The sequence below is a fragment of the Caloenas nicobarica genome, chromosome 2, assembly GCF_036013445.1.
Source record: "Caloenas nicobarica isolate bCalNic1 chromosome 2, bCalNic1.hap1, whole genome shotgun sequence".
NCBI classification, from domain to species: domain Eukaryota; kingdom Metazoa; phylum Chordata; class Aves; order Columbiformes; family Columbidae; genus Caloenas; species Caloenas nicobarica.
In genome coordinates, this window is record NC_088246.1 from 48512099 (window position 1) to 48539834 (window position 27736).

At 39.6% G+C, this 27736-nt stretch overlaps 1 protein-coding gene across 2 annotated transcripts in view; it reads left to right on the forward strand.

The window, feature by feature from the left end:
* TRAK1 (trafficking kinesin protein 1) overlaps nucleotides 1-27736 on the forward strand; it is a 111550-nt gene that overhangs the window by 952 nt on the left and 82862 nt on the right. For both annotated transcript variants that reach the window (XM_065627130.1, XM_065627131.1), the window contains exon 2: nucleotides 22255-22547. In XM_065627130.1, coding sequence (XP_065483202.1) covers nucleotides 22255-22547 — 293 coding nt within the window. The remainder of the gene's footprint in view (nucleotides 1-22254; nucleotides 22548-27736) is intronic.

A 27736-nucleotide genomic window follows, 5' to 3' on the forward strand; every position in this document is an offset into this window, starting at 1 on the left:
CTTTATATATGCTGATAGATACTTTGTTAACTTGAAGCCTACTTACTGAAATATATTGTTAGTGATGCCTGTCTAGCTGGTATCCTGGGCCTCATTTTGTTGTTAAAATGGAAATTTCTACAATATAAGGACCTTAGACACAAGTGTTTCCTTTGAAACACGAGATAAGTTGTTGCTGGGGATGTCATCGTTGTATTAAGCTAATTTTCTGGATATGATTTGAGTTTGCTTTTCTTACTGTATTTAAATTTGAAACCAGAAATTTAAAATAAGAAAGAAAATGGGTAAACATTAATGCATGAATTTTGATGATATGAACTATTTTCGCTGTATAACTTTTTTAAGAATAATTTTTAAAAATCTTGCTGGCTCTGAAATACTAGATTGCTTGTGTTCTGGTGGCTGGAAGGTGGGAAAACTATTTAGATCTCCCTTGGCATTGTTACTGTGAATTTGTTTGCCTACCAGTTAATCAAATGAGGAACAACTCTTTAACTTACTAATTTGTTTTACTATTCTATAACTTGGCTGTGTCTGAATACTGCTAAAAGAATGTGTGCATTTAGTGAATTTGTAAAAAAATTTCAACTGCTTCTAATGAAGTTAAAACAAGAAATCAAGTTTAGCTTTATTTTTCACATGCTCTTTGTTACAACACCTGTTTCATCTCAGAGCTAAAATAGTTTAAATGGCCTTTCCATGGTTGGGAGTTTTTTAGCTTTGGAACAACAGCCATACTAGCTGGTTTTTACTCTTTGATAGACTTGAAGGAAGCTGACATTTCTTAATCAAAAGCTTTACATTTTATAACTTTATAAAAATGCTTTGGACTGGCACTACCTGCAATACCTAAAATCCTTAACACTCTCAAAAATCTTAGTGCTACAGCTGTTTTTAGACTATTGGAGGAGGAAAGCAAATGGATGGCAATTGGATGTTTTTGTGAAGTTGTTAGCATCTGTAACATGACTTTGCAAATTATGGGAGTGTAATTGTAGCTGGACAGAGATGGAGTTCATATCAGGCAGAAAGAATACCCTTCTTGTTAGCTCCTTTTACTCTCCTCCTCTGTTCCTACTAGTTGAGGTAGGATTACATTGCAACCGAAGGGCACTTAAGTTCTAGTAGAAGCCCTTGTCCATATGGATTAGACGAAAAAAATCTGAAGTGTTCTTGAGTGAAATACTTCTGAAGGATTTTTCTTGTTCATTTTCACATGGCTCACTTTTTCGTCTTCTAAATCACTGTTTCACTGCCTGATAAAGAACATAAAGGTAAAGTGAAAACAAGGGGTTTGTATTTTCCCTATTTATTTACCCACACTTCTCATTTCTTTTTGTTAAGTCTTCTTCCAGTGAGGCACTTATATTCATCACAGAGTGGCTCGAAATTTATCACTGCTTTTTAAAATTATCTTTAAAATACAGAGGAATACCTGCCTTGCACAGGTATTGGGCAATTTTCAGTTATTGTGGAGAAAGTATTTTTGAAGGAATATGTTAAAATCAGAAATGTTTTCAACAGACTTTTATTTCTTCTTCTTATCCCCCTCTCCCTGTTGTGTATCCCAGGTGTTGTTGTTTAATGTAGTTACTTCTGTGGCATGGACTGTATGGAAATCAGTTTTCTGGTGAACCTGGTCCCAAAACACGGCATGAACACAGACTGTAAGAAAAGTTTGAGGCAGAGGAAATATGTGAAAGGTGCTGTTAGAAACTGCCCTGTAGTCAGGGCATCTTGTTCAGAGAGCAGTCTGGTGTGAAGGGAGCTTGGGTAAAAGCAAAGGATAGGTCTGTACTAAAACTTGCAGTCTTTGCAGACTAGCAACAAACCAGAATAATTTAAGATTAAGTCTTTCAGTAGAATTGAAAGTATTTGGACTAATTTATAGTACATTTACCAGCCTTCCTAATTAGGATTTTAGCTGGAATTATTCTGGGACAACTAGTTTCAAGTAGGAAATATATGGCCTTTTTAGAGCAGTACACCTTGCCTTCATATCATCACTAGTCATTGCAAAGCTGTACAGGAATTCCTGGAAAAGCCTGAGGATTAGAAGTGATAGGAACTTATTTCACCTTGTGGTTTCCAGGTTGTTAGATTTTTAAGTACTGAAACTATTGCCTCATCGACTGTGGTACTGTTCCCTTTGATCCCACCTCATTCTGAAATCCTTTTGCTCTAAAAGAGATGGAATGTGCTTCCTGATGTCATTTAACTTCACACGTATAAGATTTCATTAGAGAGCTGCAACTGAAGTTAAAAATGTAGCTGGCAAAGAAGCTTTCAGTACAGGAGATGCAGAAGGAATAGCTGCCTAGTTAGGCTCTAAAAATCATGTGAACTTTAAGCCACTCAAGAGCTTAATTTAGTGGAAGACTGGCCCGAGAGGCTTAATATAGATAGCTCGGATATCATGTGGAAACTCTAATTTAGGCATATATTGATATAAGAGACCTTGGGCTTATTTTTATTTGTTGCTGGCCAGACTACTTGCTTCCCGCTCTGTATTGCCAGGATGCACAGTACACTGGCAGTTGTTACTGTACAGCTACACCTAACTGTACCAGGGAGAGTGAAGGAAGATCAACCTTCCGATACTGGCACTTGTTCTGGTTTAGCCGGTTTCCAGTGGAGTCTTCAGTAAGCTTGTCTGTTTTGGAACTGTTCCTGGTAACTCTGGCTGGGAGAGTGAAAGAGGTAGTGGCTCTGGTCAGGATATCCTTCTGCTTGCTGAGAAGTGTTGGTGACTTTTGAACGTGGGTTTTACTTTTCTTCCCAAAAGTGAAGGTCTTGAAGTGGTGAGAGAGACGACTGATGTGGTAAGGAAAATGCTTGTCTCAAAGTTGAGAGGAAAGCAGGCAAGTTAATTCAGATGAATCGCTCTCTCAGTGCCCTCCTTCCAATGTAAAACAGAAGAAAATAAAACAAACTTAAATTTAAGTGTTTATCTTGAAATAGCAAAGTCTTTAAAGCGGGCAAATTATTTGCTTTTCTCTGTCTTTTAAAGAAAGATGCAAGTTCACTGGGATTTGTACTCTGTTTCCTTTTTCTTTTTTTCTTAAGTTGTACCTAAGAACTAGTTTACTTGCATGTTTCCCAATACTGTAAATTCAAATTATGTCTCTTACATCAACAGTGCAGTAATTTTTAAATTGGTTCAGAAAACTTCTTGTTTCTGGCGTGATCATTAACATAACATCAGTAGGAAGGTCACAGTGTAACTGATGTGACTTGCCCTCTGAGGAAAGTGTCATGGGAAAAACAAATGGACAAATGGATTTGCTGTATGTTTACAGTAGCCATGGAAAGTTCTGCATTGCTAAAATCTACCTTAAGCTGAGGAAAAACCCACCCACACTCTAAATCTTTACTTTAAAAAAATTGATGCTTTAAAATATCACTTCAACTCTGCATAGGAATTTATTTGGGGTAAAATCTTACTGTTGGCCTGGAAGTATCTGAGGATTTTCACAGTACAAGAAAAAATGCTTCTGAAGCATGTGTTCTAAGCCTGGAGTAGGTGGTGTTGATATCACTCCCAGACTTAAAATTACAGCCCTTAATGCACTCACAGTTTTTATCATGCAACTGTACTTATGGATCTATAACTTCATAACCAGAGATTCAGTTTGGGAGGTATCATTATGAAAGCTACTGTTGTCTTCTGTGTGAAGAATTAAAATACCTCAGCATCCTTACAGAAGCAGAGATGGAGTAGATAGGATACCTTCATGTTTAAAAACTTTACAAGTTAATGGTGAATGTTTCACTACTTGAATTCTCTGTGAACAATGCTAATTTCTGTGAACCATATAGAATAAGGTTGGCAATAAGAGTCAGATGAAGACTCTGTGATAGGTTGCAGAGTTTTTGCTGTAATGACACAAGAACTCTGTTCCATCCATTTTGAGTAAGGCACAGTACTGTCCTCTGATAGCAGTGTGGCAGTGGAAGTTGCACAAGTTGGTGGTCTATGCAGGGAGGATCGTTTTGTATATGAGATTTCAAAGTCTTGCTAACTTTTTGTGTCTTTCTGAGACGTGGCAAGTTCCTTTTGAGTTAAAACATCTCAAATACAGATGCTATGAGTCGAGATGATGTTTTAAAGATGTCTTGAAAATTTTGGATGGCACTTCAGCATAGTTATACGATGCAGAATGCTATATTGACAAGAAGCATCTTGTCCTACTTTTGTTACATTTGCATTTATCATAGCTTAAAGGTAGTTAGAACCGATCATTGTAAGACTAACTTTGAAGGGAGGAAGAGGAAAATATTTATATTTTGTCTGTATTGAACAATATTGCATTGCTTTGCTACTGACAAGAAATCAACATCCTAAGTTTTTGAGTGAACATCTCTGAAGAACAGTCTCAACTTCTATGATTTATTTTTATTAGAAGTAGGTTTTGTTACAGCTACCTTCCAAAATGCAAACCAAATGTTTTTACGTACGGCTCTTTTGAACACCAGACCAATCCCTTATTCATTAAATTCTTACTGTTAAACTGGAGAACTCAGTTCTAGAGACAGAAAGGAGAACAACCAACTGAGTATTTTTGGTGTTAAAACACTCTTTCATTTAATGAAGTGCTGTCAAAATTGCTCTGCCTTATCAAGGTTTGATGGAAACCTGCCCTGCACACCTTTTTGAGACTCTAACTGGCCTTTAGTTGTGTAGCTCTGAACCTTGGATAATGGAGTATCTCGTGCATTTTTCCTGTAGTGGTGGTAGCATGCAATGAAGCAACGGTATCCACACAAAAGTGACCTGGGCAAGTCTTTTAATTCCTCTGTCTGTTTAATTACTGTAACTTTGAGTGTTGAGAGCATTGCATTTGCCTACAAAATGTCATGTACATTGTTACACGTTGCTTATAAAGACTTCCACAGAAACAACCGTGGAAGACTGCTGAAATGCAAACTAAGCGTACTTCAGATTACCACTGTCTTTCTAGCATAGTCAGATTTTACAGTTGGTGTTGCTTATAGTACAAAAAATTACATTTTTCAATCCAGTTTTTTGAAATTGCTTGTAAAGTGTCTGTCACCTGGTGGGGGGGGGGGGAATACATATTCTGTTACTAGGTCTGCAGAAATGTTTTCCACTGATAATGTACATGTCTTTTAGTTGAGAAGCTATTTTTAGCAGTCTGGTTAGACTGTTAGAGTCACGGAGGGACAGGATCCTGGTGGAGAGCTGTAAAAGGGAGATGCCAATGGTTTGGAATGGGAAAGGAGGAGGAAAAAGAATACCTTTCATTGCCAACTGTTTTGCCTATTTCTGACTATGTTGTTACTTCCTGGTAACTTGCAAAAAAAAAGGCACATTTCTCAGGATTGTTAGCTTGTGTTCAGCTAGGAATAATCTTTGTGTTATTGAGGCAAAATTGATGGAACTGCATGGAGGAACTTCCTTTTTCACTGTGGTGATGTTCAAAGGCTGCCTGGATCTCAACAAATGGGCACCTTTTAATTAGAGTGAATCTGAGAAGTGCTGCTCTTCACTATGCAGAATGGCTCTGACCTGAGGCAGTTTGGATGAAGTGAGAGTTATATTAATTTGTACACTTGCTTATATACAAGACTTTTTTTCCCCGATTGCACGGTAACCAGGGAAGGGTGATGCAGGTAAAAATGCCACTGAAAAAAGAAATTGTTATAAATTGTGGAATCTTTAATTTGACCATTGTACTTGGCTACAGCTAGCTTGTTAATATTTAGTTTTCGATATTTAAAAAATTTAAGAGCTTCAATTTGATTTGTTTTATTCACAGAACGGTTGTACAAAAAGACAGCTGAGGTAGAAACAAACCACAAGAGGGGCTGCCATTTTAAGTGATTATGTGCTACATTATGAACTTGGGTCAAGAAAGCTGCTGTTTTTTCATGGTGGCAAAATAACCAGTGAGACTCTCCTAAATACATTCTTATGCTTTCTCTGCTCCTTCCTTCCAACACTTTTTTTATTTTTAACCTGTGTTTTGTTTTAGTGCTGAAGTCAAAGGTCACGTTAGTGTTTGTCTCTATGTGCCTGGCTGAGTGAATGTGGTTTTCTTCACTTCCATGTTTATCTTTGCAAATAAAATCTGCAGGTAGGAAATTTAAAATGGAATTCAAAACTGTTTGAGACTTCTCTAAATGACATACCTGGGAACACTGCCACATAACAGAAACACTTCGGTGATGTGTATTTCATTGCTGTGGGGACACTAAAGATAAAGTAAGGTGTAGACTGTGTGATTTGCTCCAGCATTTCATAAAATAACATTCCATGCAATCGAAGGTTTGCAGGCATGCTGAAATGAAAGATTAGACCTCTCTCTTCTTACTATTTAGTGTTAGGTTTTGTATGTTCTGTCATACTATCTCTTGATGTTGGGGTAGTGTTGTCTACCTATTAGAGATTTTTTTCTTCCCCCCCCCCCTTCTCTAAATTGAGATTATCTTTTGTAAAGTATATATTTTTCTTCCGTCCAGCCAGTCAGAATCAGGTCATGCTGAATCTCATCTTTCCTCATTTTGACTGGTAGACGTTGGTCCTGCTGAGACCATTGTACGGTGGCTGACTTTTGTGGAACATGTGCAGTCTTGCAGATTTTGTTTGGCTTAATCTGGTGGTGCAACTTTGCCTATGTACGATGTTTAGCTATAGGAAAATTTTGCGTATGGCACTTCAGCTTTGTCAGGTCAGGTATTTTCTGCCCACTGTTATGTGTGTCATGTAGAACGTGTGATGTGTTCTGGGTAAGTTGCAAACTTGGTAAGCTGAAGTTCAGTTTTATTTTTACAACTGTTTGCAATTTGTCTGAAAAACACTGACCCATAGTAGTTAAAACCTGGTGGCTATGGTGGTGCCCTTTGTCTTGCAGTGAGGGGAACTCATGGTGAATGCAAACTGTACTCTGGTAGCTAAGCATTAAATATTTGGTTTTAAAGACTGATGGTATGCATGTCTCTGCCACTGAGCTTGGGAGCTGTCCTGGGGAACATAAGAATGATGTGGCCGGTGTCCTCTCTAGTTGCCTTTTACTTTCTGCTGTGAATGACCAGGCAGCACTGTGTAGCTATAATGTACAAACCCTCTTCCTATCTTAATCTGTAGTAATATAATCTACCACTGTGTATTAATGTGCGTCTACATTACTTTAACCAGAATTGTTAAAAAAAATAATCCAAGAACAGATGCATCACAAATATGCCACTAAAGATACATGCATGACTGCAAAAACAAGATTCTTATCTAATAAGAATACACTTGTGAAAGGGGAAAGAGGAAAACATCTGTCTGATCTTGGAAACTACTGCTGCAGCTAAACACAATGCCAGTAAATCATGTATCCACTCTAGTAGCAAGAAAACATTGGGTTTTGTGCTAGCTATATGTTTGGGTTTTGTATGATTTCTTAATTGCACTGTGAATTGGTATCTCTTTTTTGGGGTCTTTGAAAAGCTAATGACCCTTGAGGTCTGAAAACATTGTAAAGCTTGAGGAAGAGTGGAAACCTATGAAATTACACTTATGCAGAAGTTAGAAGGAGAAAACTTGTAAAGAAAAATAAATAATTTTTTTTTAAAATGCCCCCCCAACATCGTGCCAGTTGTTAAGTGGTCTGTTGTTTGCTGCTGAACTTGTTCTGTGTTGCTTTATTTGTACTTCACTGTAGATTTAGCATGAGTTGTCTGAAAAGAGTGGGAGTTGTAAAACACCTTCCTGTTCCATATCAGCGTGGGTGTATGAGCACTCACGTGGCAGTAGGGTTCTGCAGCAGACCATATAGGTGTATGCTGTGGTGTTTCTGTGCAGTTTCATGGTATGTCCTGGGAAAACCAGGCTCCTATCTGGCCCTCCTGGCATACTGTGCAACTGACCTTAGCCTAGAAAGTTGTGGATCCAAGTCAAGTTGCTGACCTTTTTTCCTCCTACTTATTTATAAACCTTTGTGTTTCTGCTGCAGTCAGGTTAGGTGGAGTGAGGCTGAGGAAGAGGAGGGCATTTCAGCACTGGCTTGTCCTGCTGAGAAAGTGGCAGCATGCCTTGCTTAAATTGCACAGAGATCCTCTGGGCAGGGGCTGTGCAGGCAGCTGGTGTGGATTTTGGTGGCTGTGGTATCTGGACTGAACAGCAGCTTTGGAGCAAGGGCATGAGTGGTGGAACTGCAGACTTAAAATGAAAACATGTGGATCTCTTAAAAGAGCGAGCTCTGAGAAGGCTCTGGTGCAGCTTGTCACTGCCAAGACATTCACCCTAGAAGGGCTGTGCTAGACTTAGTGCTGCTTAAAAGCTGTCTGCCTTTTTAAACTATAGGATGGTGGCTTAATTTAGCCTTGAGGTATCAGTTGCTGTTGGTCATGATGATGATGGAAGTTTACAAGGGAATTACTGCTAGATCTGAGTCAGGGCAAATTTCCTGTGCTTCCTGTTTTGGCCACAGAGATTCTAGCCTAGTGATGAGTATCGGTAGGATATTTTGATGATGAATTTTTATTTAATAATACAAATGAGGTATGTGCACACTGTTTTTATTCCTGTTTCCATGGTGAGGGACAGGTGTGTGAAAACTGAGCTTCAGTGCTGTGGACCATGGGACCTTGCAGAGATATAAGAGCACGGGGAAGAAGAATGGCATATTATAAACCAAAAATTTCAAAGCGATAGCAGAATATATAACTGAGGAGAAGAAAAATGAGTTCTTTGTAGAAATCGGGAATCATGTCTTCTCTGAACCCTGCAGTTGGTACAGATGAATAAACAGTATGTTTCTGAAAACCGACTCTGGATCCAGAACAGCAAGCGAAGTAGGGGTGGTCTAGTGTGCCTACATCACTACTCTGCGGAAGGAATAACTACCGTGTTTAATTCCTGGCATCCTGGTATAATAGATACTGCAGTTTTCTCTTTGGGATACAGTCTTGTCTTTGGCTTGAACTGCTGCACGAACTGTTTGAACTGCTATGTTCTTGTGACCGAAAGGATGACCAAGAATTTGTTAAAGATAAAACTGTTTCTTGTATGGGGCAATGATGGCCTGGCCTGGAGATCTCTACTGCTATTTGTCATGCTTTTTAATGTCATTTCAGCGTTTCTTGGTGAAAATTGTGTTGGACCCCAAACCCTCAGGCAGATACAATGTAATATGCCAAGTTGATTGTGCTTAAAGCATGACTAAATTTAAACCAAAAGCTTTTCCATATGAATCATAGAAGGAGTTAAATAGGTTGACTTCATCTCAGGGAAGTCAGTGCCTATATAGAGTATAAAAGTATTTATGTAAAAATTCTCTCTTCTAATGATGTGATGTGCAGCCTTTTCCAAGCAAGTTCATTTTTCTCTGCCACACTAAGTTGCAAGAAGTGCTCCCCAGGCCTTCTTTAATAGCAAGGAGAGTTTCATATTCTCTCTTGACAGTAAAAGAGATGTGATGAAGCTTTGAGGTCTGGTGCTAGAACATACTGGACAGAGAATGTAAAATTAATTAAAGCTAAATAATGAAGTTGGGGGTGCGCAGTCTCAAAGCACTTTTTAGAGTTACTGGCTTCAGCTGTCAAATCTTGGCTTCTTTTTACCTCTTTTGGCTTGGGTAGGAGTTTGTGTGTCAAATGAGCAATCTACACAGGGAGTTTACAGAGTAGGTGAGAGGTCTGTTCCTTTCAGGAAATCCTGTGTTTATATTCAGGATTGTACTTGTAGGCTTTGCTTTCCATTTTCCTTCTTGATCTAGAAATTTGAATCTTCCACAAGTCCCTTAACAGAATCTTGCTTATTCGTGCACAAGCAAAAAGTGCGAATGTCTTTGAAACAGTCAGACAGTGACTTTAGTGGTACTTTCCAATGGAGTCAACGTTTATCATCTTCTTCATATGTAACTGTGGATACTGAAAGTCCAGAAAATGTTCCAGCCTTAAATCTGAGTAAATGTTATTTTAAAGGAACTAAGTATTGAGAATTATAACTTTGCTTGTGATAGAGTATGTACATGAGTTGAGGAAAATCAATCCTAATTGTGGTTCTGAGCCTGATAGGACCTTTGCTCTGACAAATTTAGATTGTGAAAAAAACATTCTGAAGGAAGACATTTTTAAGTATCATAATATATTTGTATTGAGAGATGCTGTATTTTGAACTGGGGAGGGAACATTAGTGATTCTTCTGTATTTTTTCGGTTGAATTTAAAGGTTCTTCAAATGCTATGTTTTTCAACCTTGTACGCCTACATATTATTCTATGTACTTTCATCTTTACCATGTGTCTGTAATATTTTTTGAAATTTGTCCAGTTCCTCTTGTTCCCTGAGCAAGGTTGCCTATAATACTGTAGCGAAAAATTTCAGAGACAGCTTTCAGAGAAATGTTAGTCTACCAATTAAGTTGTACAGTATGCACAGAAAAAAAAAATCCTCGACATATAGGAATAAAGTTTGACAAAGAACCGTTTCCTCTCACTGAAAGCTGGCTTAGTTGCTTGCCTGAGGCTGTTGGTATCCTCAGAATGCTTTCTGGCTGTGTGCTAAGATATGAATAAGTCACAAGGCATGCTGATAAGTGGGAAACTGAATTGACTGATTGGTGAGCAGGTCGGCTTGCCTAGTCCCCTCACAGTAGTTTTAGGTCTTCATCACTAGATATTTACAATAGAGCTGGTGGGAGGCAGTTTGGTCTCGTACTGTCTGGGCTGTGACTCTAGTGAGTAAGTGAGGTTCAGCATCCAGTCCTATCTGTTGTGTGCTTTGGAGAATATATATGTGCGTACAGGAATTTATCTGAGGATAACTTAAAGAAGCACCGTGTTTAAAGGTTAGTGCAATCATTTTCCAAAATCAGTTTCCAGATTGTTTGGAACTGTTTGATCTGTCTGTACTGAGTGACTTCAGGTTTTTATTTTTGTGATCCTTTGGGGATAGCCACAATGCTGGATTTCAACTTCATTGCATAATTGAGATAGTTTAGTCTGCAAATGAAGCAAAAAAAATAGCACATATTACATTTGATTTGCATTTTTACTCCTTAGTTTGTGCCCTTGCATAGTTCTCCTTTGTAAGGAGATTTTGTTGTTGTTGGAGGTTTTTTTTGTTGTTTAAAGACTGTATCCTAGTCTTGCTCTTGCCTTGCTCGTGTTGATGCCCCTGGAATTTTCTGAAAACTGTTCCAAAATCTTTGCTAGTGTGACTTTGACTTTAATGGCACTAAGCCATGGATAATTGGCTCAGTTTCCCAAAATTCCACTGCCTGTTGTTAAGATAAACATTTCTAGGTTCCCAAGAACACAGACACATGTATATGGTGATGTACTGGGTATAGAGAGCAACCTTTAAACAGCAAATTCTTGTTTTCCTATTTCATTCTTGATGTGTACACACAAACTTCATAAGCAGAAAAATGACTTGACAGAATAATTGTGCCCGTTATTAAACTACAGGGTAGCCTTTTGAGAAAGGCTATGAGACTTCTTTCTTGTTGTAGCCATTAACTTCTATGGAAACAGAAAGGAAGCAGACCTGCGTTGGAATGGTGTGTGTTGAGATGCGACCTTGTTAGTCAGCAGCTTGAGTCTCTTGTTACTGGAAGTCCATGTGACCAAGGCTTTGGTATAAGGCCCAGAATTGCTGCTTGTTTAGGAATTTGTAGTCTTGTTATGTTACTCCTCAGCACTGGTACCTCAAGTGACTTGTAAGTCCCAGATATCCGTAAGAGTTGGAGGTTTGACTTTCTCTTTGCCCCCAGTCCAAAGCATTAGAGAGAGTCTGTGATTATAGAGCTTGTGAAAGAGCTGGGTTCAGTTCACTCATGTTCTCTTAAACATACTAGCTTATGGGTGAAAACATTTTTCCCATACATACCTACTTAAAGATGACAAAAGAAAATGGATAGGAGGCCCAGGGATGTTATCAGCCAGTTAAGAAATTGTGGAATAGGTTCTGATGAACTCTGTGCACATTTGGGGTTGTAAGACAACCTTGAAGAGTGAGGGAGGTTCTGGCTGGATCATGCCAGTTGCTGGAGCACAGGGGGAGGGTTGCTGCCAGGGATGCTGTGAGCCAGAGCGGATCTTCTCAGTGTCTTACTCAGAGCAGGAATCGGTGACCTGACACTCCTTGGAGGTCAGCTTCCCAGAAGTCATCTTTTAAATTGCTTCTAGCAGCAATAGCAAACTTTCAGTTCTTACTTTCTGCAAAAAATGGAATGTTTTCTCAACAGATTGGCTTTTGATTTCTTTGGGCGCATGTTAATATTTTTTGTGTGTGTGTGTTTCATTTGGGGGGTTTTGTGTGTGTGGTTTGTGGGTTTCTTTTTGTTTGTTTGTTTGTGTTTTTTTCTTTCTTCATTGTCTCTTTATTTGATCATTCGATTTGATCCAAAACAATAAACTCTGTCTGAAAGTAAGCGGATCAGGACACAGCAGGTGTGGTGTGTGGTGGTTTTTTGGGGGGGCGTGTGTTTGGTTTTGTTTGTTTGTTTGTTTTAGGGCAGTTTGCAAGGAATTTTGTTCCTTCTGTCAGCTGGTTCTTTTCACCCCTGCTCTCACTGTCTCTGCAGTAAGAAATAGTAAAGAAAACGCGTGGTCTTAGTTCTGTTAGACAATATTTTGTGTAAGTGGTTTCAGAAGGACAGCTATTAAAATTCGAAGTAATGATACTTCTCCAATCCTGTCAAACAGCGTTTTTAAAAATCTAAATTATTCCAACTCTATGTAGACCTTAAAGTCTTTGTAGAGGGTGGGAAATGCAAAAAATCCTCCTGTAATAAGAGCAAAACATTAACAATAGTAATGCAAAGCAAGATTCAAATTCCTCCTTCCCGCCCCCCATCCGGTTTTAAATCCCCGCACCTCTGGATCATGATAAACATCTAGTTTGAGTCAGTGTGTTCTTTGTTTAGGGTTACTTGACTAAAACTTTTGACCCTAATTTATTGGCAGTTAGCTTAATTGTATTTTTGTTTAAACAGTAGTAGTTTTGGGGGGAACCACCACTCTAGCGTGGTCTTTCAGCTGTTTTCACTGCTTTCCCTTGCTATTTAGTATTGTCCTGAGGAAGAAGGTATGGCTTGGCTGGCTGATCAGGGATTTGGCTTGGAATGGTAACATATTTTAATTTGAATATCTTTACCTACTGCATACTGTTGTAGGCCCTGGTACTGTTCACTGGGGTGGTTGTTTTGCTTGTTTTGTTTTCCCCTTTACTAGTAGCTGGTTCATGCGTGTCTGATGCCGTTTGTGCTTCTCTGTCCTGCTTCTAGTTGAGAGCTCTTGCTGGTTCTTCTCTGGATGGGAGGTGATGTGAGGACTCAAGAGTATACACAGTGCTGTTACCTCCTCTGCTGATTTTCAGAGAAATTGTGGTCATCTCACAGCTTTTCCCAACTGGTGGAAAAGCAGTACCAAGTACTTACCTGGCTTTTGAAAGTCTTTGAGGCTTATGGAGAAATAGAGAAGTGGGGAGTTTCACGCTCTTGTGGTGTGTAAACAAACAACTCTTTGCAGGTTTCTTTCATCACTGTTCCCATCCATACTATTTGAGGACCTGGTTTGCTGCTGGTACAAGTTTCCCCCGTGCCTGAACTGTTTGACAAATCTTTGATACCTGCCTTTGTTTTTAGTGGTATGAGAAGATATCCTGGAAAGCAGCGTATGTGTTGATGTACTGAAGCTGACATTTGTGTAGTTTAGCTTGTGTATTGGCTGTATTGAAGGCAGGAGTTCATACATGCCAGATACAACAGCAACCTAATATCTTTTTTTTTCTTTTTTTAAGTCATTAGATCCTTTCCTTCTCTTCAGCAAGTATTGCACCATGCCCCCTGGACCCATCTTATATTGATCTACCTCAGTGAGCACCTTGCACGTGCAGGGATGTGAATAGAAAGTACATATATGAGGTATTTGTAGTTTGCATTGTGGTACCTCTGAGCTTTGTTACCTGATGAATCCCTTCTTTGACTGCACATGCACTTCTCATACACTCTGTACTAGTGGTGATGGCCGAACAGCTTTTCCTTGCCAAGACAAATACACAGCACGTCTAGCTCAGATCTCCTAGCCAGTAGTGTGATGCATTGCAGGAAGGAGAATGCACTAATTTTTAACTGTGTTCAGGTTTATTTGTTCGTGGCGGGGAGGGGAGGAGAGGAGGGGTAGGCATGGAGAGCAAGTTTGATGGCCTACATTAAATAAAAGGAAAGAGAGCTGTAAAAAGCTCCCAGTGTAATGCAAGCCTTACACAAGGAAGAACTATTTATAGGATGCTGCAATATTTGCCTCAAGGAACTTTAGAGCAGAGAGGGCAGCGTTACACAAAGCCGGGTGAGAGCACACTTGTGCGCTCACAGCTGGGAAGGTCAAAGCTGAGGCTTGGCTTACAGTGAGATTCCACCCTCCCTTGGCCTGCGGGGAGAAGAGACTGACGGCTCCTTTTGAAGGCCAAATCCTAGTGGTGAGAAACTTTGGTTTCTTGGGTTATTTATTTGTGATGCTTTGACTTGCATTACTTTTTGGGAAAACATGACTCTGTCTTGATTAATGACTGGTCAAACAAGGTCACAGCAGCAGCTTTAGGGGACCTTGAGAGTAAGGTTTTATGCTTTACATGTTTACACTATTATTTAAGGATCTTTTTGGTTATTGCTGCTGCTATTCTGGCTTTTGTTCTCTAGTGGTGACTCTTTTAGTCTAAATGATGTTGCCATGCCACTGGCAGTTTGCCAGGTGGTGTTCTGGTTTTGGATGCATTCATCTGCTTAATACTTGTTGGTTATGCAGCTTCATAAAAAATTATTCTACAAACCGTCAAATCTTTAGCTTGAAAACATTCTTTAATGGTTTTATACGCAGAAAAGCCCCTCATTTGGGAGGCATATACTGAGAAGATCCTTCATAGCACGTAACATAACCACTGCGTATTGGTACTTCTCTGAAAAGATTGCAGTTGGCCAGGCCAAGGAGGTCCTAACCACATTATTAAGAAAAGAAAAAAGAGGAGGAGAAAAAAAAAGCAGCATGGAATATAGTTTAAATGTAATAAAAGGCTTGAGTAAAAGGGTCTTTTACCACAACTGGTGTTGTGGTAGCAGACAGCTACAAAAGCGCTGTTAAGAAAGTGAGGCAGTGTTTCCTCCGAGGTAGTCTGGGGAAGATGTTTGATTAAAAGGTTCTTAAATGAATTTAAAACTTTGGGTAAGGATGTAGTTTAGAGTTGTCTAAGATACTTGTCTCTTTAATTTGCTGTAAAAATAGTGGAACTCTTCTAACCTGTGAAATGCCATAGTTGTTTTTATGTAAAGTGTTTGAATGTAAATAAACTGCTTGTAACATTCTGTCATTTGCCTATGGCACTTTGGCTGTTTATTTCCCTCTAGTTAGGTCTTTAACTGAGCAGTCAGCATTCTACATATTTAAAAGCTAGCTCCTGAGTGGAAAATAAAACCCCATGGTTTATAAGAAGTCATGTAATACAGGGCAAGATTAGAACAACTTGATAAATTGTTTGGGATCAAATTCAGTCTCTATCTAAAAGTTAAATAGTGATTATATATGTGGGTATGTATAAAAGCCAGACCTATTGCAAATGGTTTCTTTATGGTCTGACAGTGTGTTTAAATGGATGTAGGCATTTTGACTGGCTTTTGAGTCCACCCACTCAGTGAAGAAACTGTTTTCAAGTTTTAAAAAATGCAAACTTTTGTAGATGCAAAATGAAATAAGCAAGTTGAATGCTTGAAGCAAGTCTTACTAAGTTGCTTTGATCAATTCAAAACACAGATCGAAGGCTGTATTCTGAATTACCAAGAGTAGGCCAGCATGTTAATCTGTTTCACAGATTAGACTGGCTTTGATTTGCTTCAGTGTCTACATGGGACATTTTGCATCTGGAGGAAGTTTTTTCATGTAAATAAAAAGTTTGAGGGTTTTTTTAAAAGAATTTAGTAAAACTTAGCAGACTTAGTAAAATAAAGGTGTTTAGTGGATTTACAAAATGATGTACAAATCAGGGAAGAACGTTTCTAGTAGGACTCTTGCAAGTACATTAGAGGGAGGAATTTGCACACCCTGAAACCCTCTGAAGTGTTTAACCATCAGTTAGTAGTTAGTAAATGAGAATTAGTAAACTAGTAAATAAGAATACAAGATCAGAGCTCTGTAGCTCCAGGCAGATGCTAAGAGTGGGAATCTCTCTCAATCCCTTGGTACCCTGAGGTTCTGTCTAAATTAGCAAATACTTTGGTCAGTAGGGATGGATGAGTAGATCAAAGTTGTTGACACTGAAGCTTCTTAAATCTTCATTACTGATTTGGGTGGGTTGCTGTAGATTAGATTAGATTGGCACCTTGGGCCGAGTGTCCCACTTACCTGTGCAGTTTGAAGCTTTCCGAAAGAGAAAGATGTCATAGGTAAATGCCAGGCAACCTTGCAGTGATGTAGCCCACAGGGTTATTTGAAGTCTCATGTCCCTGTTTGGCAGCAGGTTGCATTTGAAGTGCATCATGCAGCAGAGTCTTCAGGTTCTCTTACTTAAAAGGGAATTGATTGTTCGTGTGCACCAAAGTTGTTCTGAAGGTAGCTCACAGTAAATGGCTTTGCTTTAAGACTGTACTGCTGCTCTGAACTGAATACTTAAATTAAATATGAGAGTATGCATAGCAACAGGATGACCTGGAAGAAAGGGGAAGACTTCCATTGGAAGCACTAGAAAGATGTTTTTGCCCCCTGTTTAATTTAAATTCACAGATGTTTGCAGTGGTCAAGCTGCTGTTTTTGACTAATTTATGAAATTTATGAAAGTATTATTCGAAGCACAAAATCTGAGCTAGAAAGATAACTAAAAATTGTTCAAAGCTTAAAAATCACCACAGGGTGCAGCCTGCAGCTCTTGGGTAGCAGGTTATTTATAGGAGTTCCAGACATTTTGCGACTATGGTAAATTGCTGTTACTGCAATCCAGGATGGTGATGAAAATAATGTTACAAGATTACAAATGTATTTGTTAGCATTACTGTGCTTTGGGTAGGCACATAACTGAATAGATCCATGTGTCTTACTGCTTTTGAGGGAGGAAGTAGGGTTAACTTATTTGTGTGTCTTTAGATTCACAGTTAAGTTGTGTTTAACCCTGAATGCAGAAATACTTTATCTCAGATGGCTGTGAAACAGCAAGTGGCTTATTTGCATTTTTATGAAATATGTGGTGTATGAAACTCAACCCTCTCCACCCAAAACACAGTGCAAACAAACAATGAACTTTTTTTTAAAAGCCAGAACCCAGAAATGGCTGACTGATGTGGAAATTTTTTTTTCCTTTATCTCAAAACCCTCAAATCTTGGCCATTGTCTGATGTAAATCTGTCTGTTAGGCCTAGATACTTACAGCTGGATAACTTTTTTTTTTAAAGTGGAGTACAATACTGGCTAACCATAACTCAATTTTGACTTGGCTTTTGTGATCTGGGCTGCCGGAGATACACTGCTATCGGTACCCAAGGTACTTCTTGATCGAGTCTTAGTTGCAGTGCAGCCATAGTCCAAACTATTGTGTAGATGTACTATTAGATTACAGTGGTGTTTGGTGGTGTCATGGTTTAACCCCAGCTGGCAACTAAGCACCACGCAGCCACTCGGTCACTACCCCCTGGTGGGATGGGGATGAGATTCAAAAGTGAGAAAACTCATGAGTTGAAATAAAAACAATTTAATAAGTAAAGCAAAAGCTGCGCACAAGCAAAGCAAAACAAGGGATCCGTACAGCACTTCCCGCGGGCAGGCAGGTGTTCAGCCATCTCCAGGAAAGCCGGGCTCCATCATGCATAACCATTGCTTGGGAAGACAAACACCATCACTCCAAAAGCTGTATATGCCAAGCATTGTGTCATATGGTCTGGAATATCCCTTTGGTCAGCTGTTCTGTCTGTGTCCCCTTCCAACTTCTTGTGCACCCCTGGCCTACTCACTGGTGAGAGGGTGCGAGGAGCTGAAAAGTCCTTCACTGTTTAAAAACAACCAAAACATCAGTGTGTTATCAACATTATTTTCATACTAAATCCAAAACTCAGCATTACAGGAAGAAAATTAACTCTATCCCAGCTGAAACAAGGACAGGTGTATATAGAATTTAAGCTCTTTATCTAGTAATCACTCAAACACTGTATTATAAGCATTTGTTGGGTTAAACCAATATCTGGCTCTTGTGCAGAGGAGGCGTGCAGGAACAAGTCTTTGTGCTTGTGTCATTGCTCTTACAAAGTGCAAGTTTTGAATGAGTGCCTTTTAACAAGCAGCTTGCAAATAAGGGATTTTTTCCTCCAGAAAAAAAAAGACCTCGTTAAAAACATTTAGATGATAAACTTAAGAGAATTGTGCTCTTTTTGTGGACAGTTTTACACTGAATAATTAAGTTCAAATGTTCCAAATGAAATATTTCTTTAGACCCAGATTTGTTTACTGGCCCCAAACTGTCATCGTATTTAGACTGGTAGAAATGGTGCAATACAGCCACTGAGGCAAAAGCTGAATGATGTCATGTTGGGTAGAAAAGAATTACTTAAATCTTGTGTGCAGGCTGCTGTTGACATTACAGGGTAGAAAGAATGACGTGTGGTATTTTCATCAAGAAAAGCCATCAGATTATAAAATTTCGTACTTGTTTGAGAATGAATAAATAGAAAACACTGTAATAACAATGTGTATGGTATTCTCCTTATGAATACTGTATATGCAGGTGAGACTGACTAAAGAATAATATTAATGTTTCATATTTCGTGGGTATAGTAGCTACAGTGTATATTTCTCTTCATGGCTGTTTTGGCAATCTGGCAAATACTGCTCAGCTGTAGTTTGTTTTTGTTTTCTACAACAGTAAGATGGAAGTTTAAAGCAAAAGTGTGCGCCCCTGGATTAGCTGGTAACATTTGCCTTGCAAGAGAGGCCATGCAAATAGCACCTCTATGGGTTTGATAGAGGCTGAACAACATTGTCCCACTGTGTATATGGAAACTGAGGATATTAAATAAGTCTGAAAGACAGCAGACATACACATTTATGCCTGCTTTCTTCACTTTGTGATACAAGGTTTTAAGATCAAGGCAAATTCTTTTCCTTAATCCAGAACTTGACTTTCTGATTTTTACATGGGTTTCTGCAGCAGACAGGGCAGACTGACTTGTGGCATTTCTTGAGGGGTGGGTTTTGTTGCTTGTTTGTTTTTCAAGCTCTATTTGCTTATAGTTTCCATAACTGCCAACAGTGACGCAGCTTGTGTGAAGGAAGATCATGGATGACTTTTTGAATGTGTGTGTTCTCTATACTTACTCGTTCTTACCAGTAACAAGGCAGCAGCTGTTGGAGTGTAGTTTACAGCTGGGGGGAGAACTGGTTCCATGGTACCTCACCGGGGTGAATGAATGTTAAGCTGGGCAAAAGTATTTTTGGTGCGGAGTGTGTGGGAAATCAAGTGATGAATGAGTAAAGGTGATCAGGGATGTCAGTTCTTAGGATCATTTTGGTTGGAAGAGACTCTCAAAATCGAGTCCAACCATAACCTAACTCTAGCACTAAACCATGTCCCTAAGAACCTCGTCTAAATGCCTTTTGAAAACCTCCAGGGATGGTGACTTCACTTCCCTGGGCAGCCTGTTCCAGTGCATGACAATCCTTTCATTTCCGTGAAGAAATGTTTCCTAATATCCAATCTGAACCTTCCCTGAAGCAACTTGAGGCCATCTCCTCTTGTCCTATCACTTGCTACTCAGGAGACCAACTTTCTCCATACTACAACCTCCTTTCAGGTAGTTGTACACAGCGATAAGGTCTCCCCTCAGCCTCCTTTTCTCCAGGTTAAACAGTCCAGTTCCCTCAGCTGCTCCTCCATGTTGAATGTCAATGTGTCTGGAAAAGATAAAAGATCTCAGATTCCCAAAACTCACTGGAAGACTTTTCCGTGTTGGTCACACTGCGGTTATCAGTGTTACTTGTTTTGACAGTGGTGGTGTGTTGCTAGCTGCCTGCAGTTGCTAAGGCAGGACATGGGGAGGACGGGAGAGGAGGGCAAGGAGAGCTGAAGAGTGCTGTTGGTGCTTTCAGATACTTACTCCCAGGCATGCCCTGGATCATAACAGACTTATCTAACAGTTTCTCAAAACAAATGTGATTCACACATATGTGGTATCAACTAGGACAAAATGAAACCCCTTTAATCAGTCAGTCTCTTTATTTCCAGTATGTTTTCTTGCCTATACCTTAAGCTGTTTCTATCTTTAATGCAGAGGGGAAACAAAGATTTGCATTTTGATTCCAACTTCATTTGATAACTGATTTCTAATATCAGTAATCTCCCTGTTGTTATTCCTCAAGAGCCACTTGAAAGGAGACCATTTACAAAATCAGCAGTACAAGTGACCCCATTGTTCTTTTCTATGTGTACTGTGATAGTGCAGGAATAATGGTTGCTCTGCAGGGGAACCATAAGTTCTGTTAAAGCACTTGAGTAAAACTTTGGCTTTCTGCACCTGCACAGTAGAGTACCATTTGTATGAGAGTATGGTATCATAAATTTATTATTTGATTTAATATTTTCCTGTAGCTATTATGAATATTACAAAATACAGGTTTTGAGCCTCTCAGTATGAGAGCTATTTCCAGGGTAAGTGATACTATGTAGAAATACAAATATGTGGAATTCAGGAAGACTTAATGAAATGTCAGCTTGTGTGCTGAGGAGATTTTTTTCCCTCAGAGTTAACATTGCCCATCCATTTTCCAGTAGTGGTCTTCTGATTTCAGTGTAAACAAGTCCTTGCTGAGACCCTCTGAGAGGGGAAGAGGATTTTCCTTTTTTTGTTCTTATGCCTGTGGTGAAAGGGGAAAAACAGGTTGAGAAAAGATAGTACTAGTACAATGTTATAACTTTGTTGTGAGGTTTCTCTGAAGCTTACTCCCAGAACATCTAGAATGCATAATCTGTATCTTGACAGTTTAGAGACAGAGGCTTGAGTTTTGCAATGAGATTCTAGAAATAGTGTCATGCTTTGGTGAAGCAATAATATTATTTACTAGAAATGCCAGAAAATAAGATGCCAAAATTCTGAATGTAACTTTTAACAGCAAAATAAGATTATCTGGACATGTTCCTAGAGATTAAAGAGAATCTTTTTTGTAGGATTCTCCAGAAAACTTCTGTTTCTGGTTCTCAATGAACATAGCATGTTCTGTTACTGTACTTGCATATTGAGTTGTATCCACACCTGCTTGCGCACCGGTGTGTTTGTATCCTCTGGCTGGCTTTCTGCTTTTCCTGTGCAGTCTGGGTGTTCTTGTGTGGCCTGTTCCTCAGCTGCTGCGTATGCCTTGTAATTACTACACATATGAAGTATTTTTTTCCTGCCTTTCAGGTCCTTTCCCAAGTCTGGTTTTCTGCAGTCCCATGATTGTATTTTCATTTCCCAACAGGAATGAGCATTTACATCTTTTCTTACACTGATAATCACCAAAGGCAGTACCATACCACCAATTATTTAGCTCCTTATCCAAGCGGTTCAGTGAAGTTTTTGGCTAGGCAGTGTTGTTCTTCATTCCTTCTCTGGCGAATTTAATCTTGCTGAGGGCATTGGTGTCTGTCTTTAAAGGACTTTTTTCCCCTGTTTGCTGCTCCCCAGTGCTTCAGCCCCAGTAAGGAGACGCCCCCTTAACCCAGTGCATATTGATTTCTGTTTCCTGAGCAAAGCTGCCAGCTGGCAGTCTGGCAGTCAAGGGCTGGGCTGTGCAGGGTGGTCCGGTGGAGAGGATAAGCCTAGCGGTGTTACGGTATAAGCTCCTAATCATTTCTGTGTTATTTGGCATCAGTCAACTTCAAATGATGATGTTATTAAAGTATCAATAAATGAGCCAGTGAGGTGCAGTCTCTGTGCACGGTGTTGCTCATGCAGCAAGCTGGGTTACATAGAGCTTTCCCTTGGCTGACATGGGAGAAAGATAGTTGGTGAATGAGCCAAGGTGGATGGACTGTGCTTACCCCAAGTTGCATTAGGCAAAAATCTGGATGTTTAATCAGCTGTTAGCAAATAACACTGTACAAGGAATAGCACTTTCCTACTTGACATGCCTGTGCAAAGTGCAGAGATAGGCAGCTGCTCTGTGAAGACTGTTTGGTTTTTAGTATTTGCGGAATTTGTCAGGTTAAACTAACGTTTAAAGAAAAGAAAATCATCTATTCTGATTTATGCTGCTTGGAATGGCTTGAATTGAGCATTTGTTTCTTTTGTGTTTTGCAGACTTCTTGAAGCCAACTCCAGCAAAGAGAAAGAGTTCTGTTTCTGCCAGCCAGACCCAGTCTCCAGTGCTGGTCCCCCTGATGGCAGTTTGTACAGCCCTGTGAAACCTGCCAAGCTGGACGCCACAGCTTTGCACGACTGCACTTTGGCCGCCACTGTGCCTCCTTCCGAGCTGTCAAATCATGCAGTCCTAGCCTGTCCCACAGGCATTCATGAAGAGCACTATGTAAGTGAAGCGGTGGAAGATGATGTGCCAGACTACAGAGAGTACAGAGATGCCTGCACCATTACTGGTAAGCAGTCAAATCTTTTATCTCAGAAAGAATATGGAAATGTATAGTTAGGGTTCCGTTCTTAAGCTGTTGCTGAGATACCTGATTCATGGACAATGCTGCCGCTGTTCTGCACATTTTTTTCCTGTTTGGGAAGTGATTTCACAAGCATCTGGATTTTCAATGAAAGCACTTTGTAAGGTTTAAGGCTCTTGCAAATAGGCTTTACCGAACTAGGATACTATACTTAAGTCCTTGAAGTTGGTTTGGAAAATAAATCAACTGCAAGTCAGGAACGAGGGGAAGGAAACACTGCAGCTTAAAATTATGGAATAGTTGGCCTGATATTCAACATAATTTAGATTTTTATGTTGATATGACAACTGTTTTGTGGGAGAAAGGAGTAGGAGAAAGAGTATGTTACATGTTTTGACTGAACATATTTTTGCTTTTCAAAACCATTCGATTTTTTTTTGCATTATTTCTGGAACTATTAATGTATAAGGAACAGCTGCTTCAACATGCTTGTATGAAAGGTTAAATGCCTTTTTATCATAGAGTTCATTCAAATAAATAGAATACGTGTTTAAGTGTGATATTTTAAGTAGAATTAGATTTTTAGTCATGGAGTCAGCTGACCCAATTTCTTTGTGTTTGAATAATCACAGTAATTCAGTTTAGTCATGGATATGGCCATGAAATGACTGGCAATTTCCATTGCAAATGCATGGTTTTTTGGCTGAGCTGTGAGGCTTCTTTTAGCTTAAAGTGGCCTTGGCAGTTCCAAGGTCTTTTGGGAATGTTTGAGGAGTCAGCTGAGTTTTTGGAGGGACAAATGAGAGGGCTGAGGAAAAAAAGAAATAAGGCTGGAGTACTTACTGTTGACTGCAATGTACCTTTATCGTTAGTTACTTCCAGCCATTTCTAGAGTTGTCTGTAGGTCAGAGAACTAGTTGATGGTGACCATCAACAGACACTTTCAGAGCATGCCTTAACTTAGCTCAGCCCAACTGCTATGTAGTTAAGGGTTGATATTTTGAAAAAAGAAAATGGAAAGAAGGAGAGAGATGCTCTGCATGTCTGTCTCTATTCCCTTGAGAAGAGAAAGCAGCAGGATTAACACTGAAGTCACTTTCAGAAATAAATGTTTTGTTAACAGAAACCAACTCCCCATCCCTCCTCCCTTGTATTCATGGGTTTAGAGCTCGTTTATAAACTGATCACTCTTGGCTGCCCACTAGGTATTTGCTTGGTAGGTAGACTAGAAACTCTACGCATTACATAGGTGCATTCCTGCTAGCGTGTTTTGAAGACTTTGTTTAGGTCTGACTGACAGGTTAGTACTCTTTACACTTTTAAACTATTTAGTGGGAAAGAAATTGCTCATATCAAGTCTGGATATACTATATTTTTTTCTTCTGATGCCAAGCCTTGACTCATCCTAGAGCAGGCATGTTCAAATTCAGCAAACAGGGTAATCTATTTTTGTTTATTCTAAGATTAACACCTAGAGCCTATTGTAAAAGCCATCTGCAAAAATTCTTGTAAATAAAGGCTTGAATATAGTTAAGAAAAGAACTGGGAAATTGAGTCACAGTGCTGTGTGGTAGTTGCTTTCTGAAACATAACCAGCTAATCGTAATATAATTGCAGTCGACCCTGATACAATTTAAGCCTAAGAACCAATTATTTGATATGCACTTTTTGCTATTTAACTTTCAAGAAGGCCATTGGTGCTCAAAGAATTTTAAATTCTTGCCGCTGGCTTTTTTTGTTTGTCTGTTTGTTTGTTGGCAGCAGAGGAGCACTTTGGCATTCCCTGTCAGCAGCATGGTCCTCCTGCTGGAAGCAGGTGTAGTGCATCTGAGGGTGAACTGCACATCCTGATTGTGCTAAACATGTTTGCTTGGATACAGGGTTGGCTTAAACATTTCCTGTCCCTAAACCACCCCAAAATTGTACTTGTGCAGACTTCTGTGGGAGTGCAGCTGGAGGTATTTTAGCCAACTAGTCAGGGTACAATCCCTCCCCTGCCTTAGTGGCAGAGGGACACTTTTCAGCTAGGTCGCACCTCTGATCTGTTCTGCCCTGTGGCCTAAACACAGCTATGTTGGCATAACCAAAGCAATGAGCACTGCAGGGGTGGCTCTGGGTGACTAAAAAAAATGAGATGAAAAGCTTCCTTAAGCCAGTGTTACCTCTGAGTTGGGGACAGCACCCTGAAAGACTTCTTCTTTCCCACTGAATTTGACAGTAAAGCAATCCAAAATGCATAGTTGCTGCAACTGAAGTGTTATGCATGTGTAAGAAAAAACAAACAAACAAACCACAAAACCAAAACAACCCCAAAGAAAAAGAAAAACAAACAACATCATGCACAAAAAAACAAACCACACAACAAAAAACCCCAACAACCAGCCAAAACCATGTTACTGGTGGAGCACATATTTTCTAAACACTAATAGTGTTAAACCTGAAAATGGATTCAGTAGCTGCTGTAGTAGTGGGTTTTTTGTTTTGGTTTGGCTTTTTTTAGCAAAATTTAAGAGAAAAGTTCAATGTAGCCTGACTGACAGAGTTTCAATACTGCTGTCACTTGTGGAGCTCCTATGGGCAGAAGGAGACTCAAGTCCTGAGGTTGGTGGACAGTGGGGCAGTGCTGTATGACATGGAAGTGGCACTTGTCTACTACATGTGTGAGGCACCATCTTCTTGTCCCCCCTTTTTTTCCCTTTAACCTCTCTTTTTCTTGCTGCTACCATTCGGGAGTGTAAAAGATAAGAATACGGATGTAGCACCATCTAGTGTTCTTTTTGCTAGAAAGGGAATCAAAGTGCTTTTAAAGGTGTTTATGCCTTTCCTGTAATTGCAGTGCAGATGCGGATACTTCCAGTCTGGTGTTGATTGAAACAGCAACAAGGGTTGGGGGCATGCTTCTTTAATACCTCCCGTCCCATTTTTTGTGAAGCAGGAAGGGCTGTAATCTTTACATGATAAAGCAGAGTATCACTAAGTTGCTTAATAGCCCCAATTTTGTGAATTATAAAAGCCTGTTAGTCTGTTTGCCTTTTTTTCCTTGTTCATCAGCTGCTGTCAGACAAATCCTGTCCTTCTGGAAATGGAGAGTACAGTGGGGATGGAAATCTGAAATACCACTGGAGTATAAATTTACTTTTGTGACAGATGTCTGGCTGCCAGAGTGTTTTTGTGGGGTTTTTTTGTTTGTTTGGTTTGGTTTTTTTCTTTGTTCATCTTAAAATATGCATAACAGTAAGTTAATTTTCAGTCTGCTTTCTCATGTCTGAAGACTTGCTATTGCAATGATTTTGGTGTGATATGCTTTAATTCAAGAGCTAACTGCTTAATATGCCATGTAGGTTTCCTTCATCCTTCTCTGAAAAAGGAGAGAATGAATGGACTGTGATTTAAATTGCCTAACTCCTTCATTAGTTTGCATGATTAATTTCTTCATTATACTCATTACTCTTCCTGAATGCATGTAGGAATGTGTTTTCTGGCTGTCATGTTCTGGACAATTTCCTGAGGGTTCTTTGGAAATTCTTTGAGACGATAACCTGTTCTGTGTCTTATTTTGTTTGTAGTTAACATGGTGGTTTTTGGTGTTTTTTTTTGTTGTTGTTGGTTTGGTTTGTGTGTTGTGGGGTTTTTTTTGTTTGTGGTTGGTTTTTTTTTTTATGAAGTTACATCACTGTGTGGGTCAAACCATGAAATCCCTGTTTTTCTCGGCTGGGACGTATCTCTGAGAAGAGTTGGTATTGTTTTACCTTGCAGATGGTGTAACTTCTACCTTGCTGCACTGGCTACATCCAGAGAAACCAACTTTTTCTTGCTCTCAAGCCTCACACAATCCCTGAGCAACAAAGACATTTGCGTGCGGAAGGTTTTCTCTGGATTTTTGTTCTGCCTTTATTGTTATTCAGACTTTAATTATGTTCTTGTGAAACAGAGCTTGTGTTCTCTTCCATCAAATGTTACCACTCTTCATGGCAATGTCAGGCAACTTTGCCTGCCTGATCCTAGAGATAACCAATGTAATTCTGACCATTTTTCCAGTAGTCACTTCATTTTAAAGGGCATGCATAGGGCCTGTAGAGGGCCTTTCATTCGAGTTCTGCCATGGCCCTTGCCCAAAAATGCGTGTCTTTGTTTGAAATGCTGAATTTTTATTCTTTTTGTTTGAGTCTGAGAAAGCATGACTGCCTAAAGGTAACTCCTTAAGGATTTTGGTAATACAAGTTGTTACTAGGATGCTTTACTCGTGTTATGCGGGAGATGGGAAAATGCCCAATCTGTGGCTGTCTTGTTTTGGGTACATGGGATACCGCCAGGCCATGGGAGCTTAGTATTCTGAGAATATTGAACAGGGTGCTCTGGTTGTGCTTGGTTCCTGTTACAGGATGGGTGGTTGTCCTCTAAGCATTGAATGGTTATAAAAATGTTGATAAAGTAATAATAGTTTTGAATTTCTTCCCTCTGTTTGAACCTCTGAGTTCTGTTGTGGTTACCTTTCTCTTTTAGTGGTTGTTCTCTACACAACATAAACTTGCTCCAGCACTACTTTCTTTTTCAACTCCTGTTTTGGGGTGGTACTTTCATGTTTTTCTCAGTTTTCTTGATATGAGAGAAGAGGTGGAAGATGTTGCTTGGTGGAGCTGGAGCTCAAATAAAGAACGTAAGAAATGCTCTACTGGGTGGGACCAGCTGGCTCAGGACTGTGTTTCTGACTCCAACAACAGCAGACTCTGGATCTGGAGAGCATGTGCGTAGCCACTTGCAGTAGCTTATTCTCAGCATAAGTACGTCCAGCACGCAGAACTGTTTTACTAGGGAACTGTCAAGTTCTTTTATTGTCTACTTAGCATTGGACCCTCTCCGTGACTTTGTGTAAAACCTTTTTGAATCTGCTGATTGTGTTACCATGCAAGTTCATGGTTTTTACTGGCTGTGTGCAGCAGTACTTACTGGCAGAAACCAGTGGGAGACTGGTGTATTTGTTTTTCTAGTTATGCAGGATTTTCTGAATATTGGTTCTTCATTCCCCTTATGATTTCATCTTTATGATTTTGAAAAGCCTCCATTTTCACACTGCAGACTTGTCTCCCAACTTTGTTAGTTTCTCCTTTAAGACTTTGAGAACGTGTGCTCTTACCTCAGTCTATTTACTTTGCTCTTACTGTCATCAATCTTAT